General features: G+C 38.2%; 1 protein-coding gene across 1 annotated transcript in view; it reads right to left on the bottom strand.

Moving 5' to 3' along the window:
- Window positions 1-205: 205 nt before the first annotated feature.
- Window positions 206-6,453, bottom strand: part of TOR1AIP2 (torsin 1A interacting protein 2) — a 33,471-nt gene continuing 27,223 nt past the window's right edge. Inside the window, exons 3-5 of the mRNA XM_008063367.1 lie at window positions 4,259-4,780; window positions 1,600-1,704; window positions 206-963 (exon numbers count right to left, since the gene is read on the bottom strand). Of these exons, the coding sequence (XP_008061558.1) occupies window positions 206-963; window positions 1,600-1,704; window positions 4,259-4,780 (1,385 nt within the window). The remainder of the gene's footprint in view (window positions 964-1,599; window positions 1,705-4,258; window positions 4,781-6,453) is intronic.

Here is a 6,453-nt window from a genome sequence, read left to right on the forward strand (position 1 = left end):
AAAGAAAAATGCCAGGTCAACTTTTAGTTTGTCATGGCTTAGATTAGAAAGATTTTACAAAGGGTAAAAATGAAGACTTTTTTCCTGCCATAAGTTCATTTGTGCTTTTCAGTTTATTTCCTCACTTCCTTTCTCATAAATTTAAGGCCTTTAAAAGGACTTTTTCCTGAACTTACACCTTCTATAAGCAACTCAGAGCTGAGCTTTACAAAAGGCATCCCTGTTCCTCTATGTTCCTCACTGGCTGGACGGGCAACACCAGATGTGAAATACGGCTCCACAGTCCACTCAATTTGTCTGAGTCCATGTGGTTGAAGGAACTGGGAGTGTTTGAGTTGGTAAACTTGGCCCAGAGTAAATCCCTCACCTTTTCTTCAGTTTCCCTTGGGCCTACACTTGCTTCTAATGTTTCCTCCTCTAGTAGAACGGTAAGAACCAGGGCCACATCTTTAAAGGCAGCATTCTCATGATCACAATACTTGTAGAAGATCAGGGTGGAGCCTGCAGGAAGGGACTCAAAGTGGTGTACCACAGCAGCCTTCTGGCCATTCTCAAATCCATAGCTCAGCTCCATGTCTACCAGCAGCTTGACTGTGTCACTGTCCTGCAAGGTTCTTCCAGTCCCATCGATCTGAATGGCAGAGACTTTCTGGGAAGAAGTGTAAGCATCTGCAACGTGGTAGCTCAGGCACTTCAGGGTCTCTCGTCCCTCTTGAGCTGCTGTGAATATGATGGTGGCTGGCTCAGTGGGGTTTGAGGCATTAAGGTGCTTTTGGAGAAACTTACGCCCTCTCTGCCATAGGAAGGAACTCTGGCCTGGAAATTTATCCTTCAATTGGCTGAACTGAGCCAAAAAGGCCTCCAAAGCTGGATTTTTGGGCACTTGATGGGCTGGAGAGGAATAATAGCTATTAACAGAACTTAGCACAAAAGCCACAACCAGTAAGCCAAGAAAGATAGGACCTGTCAAAAGAACGAGAAAAGAATAGAAAATTAGAAAGATCGTGAATCAGAAATAAAGCCTGTAGTAAACGGAAATGAGGCAGAGATAATACTGTCAGATTTTACTGAAAGTGGTAAATTTCTTTTGCTTAAATTGTTGAAACTTTCAATCTACCAGAAATACCTTTTTTCTAACCTCTTTCAGATTTAATTATTCAAAGACATAATAGTATCTTTATTAAAAGGTAAAAGCTGAGTTTGTATATTTGATGTTATAGCTAATAATGTAACTTAGAAATGAGCTATCAGAATTTTCTTCTACCTTCTCAAAGTACCTACTACCTACTCTCAAAGTACCTACTACCTACAGCAGACCATTTTGTTTTGGGGATCATATTTTTTAAATGCCATTTGAGAACTCAATACTAATTGAAAGGCAATTTTAGTTTCTTATTTAGGAAAAGTCCTACCTACTGTAGGAATTTCTGTTATGTTAAGCAAAGCAAAGTATCAGCCAGCACCCTAAAGAGAAAAAAAAAATCCCTAAAACTCTATTGATCACGGTTAAAATTATTTAAATCTGCTAGTTTTCTAGGTATTTTCACTAAGTTTTTCACATGTGAATCAACACTGCAATAAAACTAGGTTTGTTCTCACCATAGTTCCAAAACCTCTTTATATTAATCTTTCTTATGGGATCCTGTGCTTCATTCTCTTTGTTTTCTTCCAATTTATGTGTTTCCTGTTGATGACTTCCAGCTTCTGGGGAAAAAAAGAATATTATTTTTAGACAGTATACTAATAACAGTGTATATACCTTTATATCTTTCTCTCACCCAACCAAAGAATGATTTGACTGAAAGGATTTCTATACTTTGTAAAATTTTGTTATGCAAAGTTAACATTTTTGTTTTTTCCTTAAGACTATTACTTTTATTCTGCTGAGAAGAATAAAATGAAGTACTGTGAAATTCATTCAAGGATGCTATTACTACAGTTGAATTCCTCACTGCCCCTTACATCAAAGACAAAGAAACAAGCATTTCAGTATTGCAGCCAAACCTATCCAAAATGCGATTCCACAAGGGATACAAAATGTAAAAATTAGGATGGGATTTCAGGCTGGAAGCGGTGGCTCAAGCCTGTAATCTCAGCACTTTGGGAGGTCAAAGCGAAAGGATTGTCAACTCAGGGGTTTGAGACCAGCCTAAGCAAATTGGTGAGACCTCATCTCTACAATAAATTAAAAAATAAGCCAGGTGTGGTAGAGTGTGCCTGCAATTCCAGCTACTTGGAATGCTGAGGTGGAAGGATTGCCTCAGGTTGAGGCTGCGGTGGCCATGAGCGTGCCACTGCACTCTAGCCTGGGCAACAGACTGAGACTCCAATTCAAAAAAAAAAGAAAGGATTTCAGAAATGTTAGCTATAAACAAGATTCAACATCATAGTGCAATAGTGCTCTAATTCCAGTGTTTAAGTCTCCCATGCTTCTCAAGTCCCCAAATATAAAAATTACAGAGGCGCTAAGTTCTGAGACAGGAGAGATTGTTGTACAGTTGCAAAATAGCTTACAAAAGCAAGTTTGAACTCTTAGTGAAGGAGGAATACAAAGCAAAGAATGTAAGGTGAGGAAAATTTATGAAATATGTAAAAATTGGGGTGAGCACATCAATCTTAAATAAGTGGGTGAAAAGAAAAGCAAAATTTTATAGCAACCTAAGTAAAATCACTCTAGAATCTAGATGTGTGCTTGACCCCATCCAGGTACCTGTATTAGCACAGACAAGGAGAATTATCTTCACTTATAGAGGATGGCTCATATCACACTGAAAAAATAGCTTCTTGAAATAGCACACGGAATTTAATAACAGAATGATCTTTAATGAATACCTAAAGCAGCCTACTACTAACCTTTCAAGAAAAAAAGTTGAGTCATTAAGAGTCTTACTGAGATCAGAACAAGGTTTTTCATCTAGATTACAGATAAACTCATTAAATTATACTGTCGCTTCCCACACACAAATTGCATTTTTTAAGCAACATTTCCTTTTTTTCACTCGCAGTGAACCTGCATAACAGTAAATTATTTTTTGTTAGTTTTGTTTTTTAGAGATAGGGTCTCATTCTGTTGCCCAGGATAGAGTACAGTAGTGCAACCATTACTCATTGCAGCCTTGACCTCCTAAGCTCAAGTGATCCTCTCGCCTCAGCCTCCCAAGTAACTGAGACTACAGGCACACACTGCTTCACCTAACTCATACCAGTGAAATTCTGATGGCAAATAATGGTCCAAACAAATCACATTCATTCATTCATTTGACAAATATTCATACAGTTGTTTTTATGTGCCAGGTGCCAGAGGTACAAAATGAATGAGAGGGACATAGTCCTTGTCTTCACTGAAGTTACAGACTATTCTACTGATTAACAAATAAAACATTATTTGAAATTAGTTATTAATTTGTAGTAAAACATGAATTATTAGCCCTTGGCCACTCGCAAATGGCACTCGCAAATGGACGTTTGAGACTGAGCTCTGCAGAGTACTTACAAAATACAAATCCATATGTACAATCACAGAAGGTGAGAGCTAAAGATGCCTTGGACATAATCGCATCTAACTTCTTCAATTTACAAATAGGAAACTAAAGTATCAGGAAGGTAAGAGACTTGCCCAAAGTCATCCAAGTTAGCAAGTGATAGAGCCACAACTAGAATCCACATCTTGAATTCTGATTAAGGATTTAGAACACTGCAACTCTTACCTTCGTAAGGGAAGACAAGCCTACTCCCCTTAATATACAAGCAGAGGAAATTAGAATGAAGCAGCTGATTTGCTCAAAGTTCTATGTAAGTGATAAATTACTGAGTTAAGGATACTGTACCATTAATGTTCACTTGAAAATATACCCATCTCTTGATTTAAGTAACATTTAGTTTCCCAAAAGTAAAAGCTTTTTAAAAAGTGTAAGTCAAAATATTCTCTTAAGAATTAAAAAGCCAGAGGCAAGTTTTTAATAAGTCATGTCCCCTTTTTGTTATACTGCATTAATATAAACAGTATATAAAAACATTGTTTAAAAATGCAGTTTCTGTGTAGGAAGCAACTTAATAGTGGGATGAGCTAATCTAGGAGATAAGAAACCTCATTCGAATATCAACTCAGCCATATGGCTTTGTGTGACCTTGGGCAAGCCTCAAAGGCACTGATCTTAAGAGACAGACAGATGTTCTCTGAAAAGAAGGCACTTGACTTGCTGTGTTCTCAGAAACAGAGCAATACAAAATAGGATAGCAGTGCAGTGGGTTCTCTTACCTGGTACTAGCAGTCGCCTCCTCAGTGCATCCTGGCTCTCTGGTCCTGTACTGGAATGACCAGGACTCTGCACCTCCTGTGAGTCTATGGCAGGTGGTTCCTGAGATGCTTCTTCAGTTCTGTCACTGACTTCCTCAGGGAGGGCTGCAGAGCTGCTCCCTATGTGTGCATCTTCTCTTCCTACCTTGTCACTTGGAGGATGGTTAGGATCTGGATCTACCGGTTCTTCACCCTGGCTTTCTGAAGGGAGGTGGTGCCCTTGTTCTTCAGCCTGAAAACTCTGATTGTTTTCATCTTCTGTTTTATCCTTTGGATATTTCCCCAAATTTGTTTCATCTGAACTTTCTGATTTATTACCTGTATCTGCACCTTCTGGACCTGTTTTCTCTACCTCTTGCTGGTCTTTGTTAAGACCAAAGGCAGAATGTGGGGTTTGAACTTCTTCAGTGGCACTTGCTGTGACTGTGGTCTCCTGTTCCTTAGAATTTATTGATGGATCATTTTCCAAATCCTTTTGAGAGTCTATTGAGATAAAAATTTGTAATTTTTATTGAAAAAAATTCTCCATATTTTTGTATTTTAACAAAGTACCTGATTAGTAATATTTATACAGATTTTCATGATTACAAGGCACTCTTCCTAAACATTATTTCTCTTGACTTCCACTAAGGGTGACTAAAACAAACTTATTGGCTAGGCTCAGTGGCTCAGCCTGTAATCCCAGCACTTTGGGAGGCCAAAGCGAGTGGATTGCCTGAGCCCACGGGTGCAAGACCCACCCAGGCAACTTGGCTAGACCTCATCTCTACAATAAATAAAAAATTAGCTGGGTGCAGTAGCGTGCCTGTAGTTCCAGCTACTTGGAAGGCTGAGGCGGAAGGACTGCCGAAGCCCAGCAGGTCGAGGCTGCAGTGTCCATAAGCGTGCCACTGCACTCCAGTCTGGGCGACAGAGTGAGAAGCCAACTCCAAAAACAAAACAAAAAAAAATCATAATTACTAATGTAAACCATTTAAACTTTTTGTTATATTAAATATATCCTCTTCCCTAAAGAAAGGCAGTGTTCATCAATGGCAACTAAAACCATTATGCAAAAGGTTGATGGGGAATTTTATAATGGATGAACCAAACTGACAACTATCAAACCAGTTATCAGTCTTGAACTCAAGGATCAAACTTAAAATCACAAAAGCAGAGAAAACCAGATGTCATTAACCTCTCAATACAATGCAGTAAGCAGTCCACTGAACCACCTACAAAGTAATTCTTGCCTAACAACCAAACGAAAATCTGGTTAAGCTCTAGAGCTAACAATTCCTAAGAAATGCAAGAAGAGGGGATGATATTAAATTATGCCTCAAGAATCTAATCAGCAAAACCCAGAATGTGGAAAACTCCAAGAGAAAAAGACTTTTGTTTCTTTAATAATGCTAAGAAATAAAAATAAATGGCAAAAAAAAAAGAGAAAAAAGGAGGCATCACTTTTGATTAAGAGAGATATAAGAGACATATTAATTAAATACAGTATGTAGACCATAATGTTTAGATGCAATTTTGAATAAACCAATAATTAAAGAAGCATTTATGAAACAATCAAAAATATCCAATTTAGGTATTGTATTGTTTTAAAAATATATCTTTTAGAGATATGTATTCAAGTACATATGGCTAAAATTATAGGATGTCTAGAATTGGCCTCAATTAAATGATATGGGGGAAGGGAGACGTGAGGGAATACAGATCACACAATATTAGCAATATGTTGACAGCTGATGAAGCTGTTTAATGGGTATATGGAGATTCATTTCATCTCTCTTACTTTATATATGTTTCAAGTGTTCTATGATAAAAATTTAAATAAAGTGCAACCTAGAAGATATATAAATAAATGCAGTGTGTGGCTCAACTGTGAAGAAAAACATTTTTAAGACAATTTGGGAAATGTCAATAATAATAGGATACTTGATGAAATTGAGGAATAATTTTAAATTACTTTTTTTTTTTAGTTGGAGTCTCACTCCATCGCCCAGGCTGTAGTGCAGTGGCACGCTCTCGGCCACCCCAGCTCGACCTGCTGGGCTCCAGCGATCCTACCGCCTCAGCCTTCCAAGTAGCCAGAACTACAGGTACGCACTGCCACGCCCAGCTAATTTTTGATTTATTGTAGAGATGAGGTCTCGCCAAGTTGCCCGGGC

This window comes from Carlito syrichta, unplaced genomic scaffold, assembly GCF_000164805.1.
Source record: "Carlito syrichta isolate Samal-C Ts95f unplaced genomic scaffold, Tarsius_syrichta-2.0.1 Scaffold306782, whole genome shotgun sequence".
In the NCBI taxonomy this organism is placed as follows: Eukaryota; Metazoa; Chordata; class Mammalia; order Primates; family Tarsiidae; genus Carlito; species Carlito syrichta.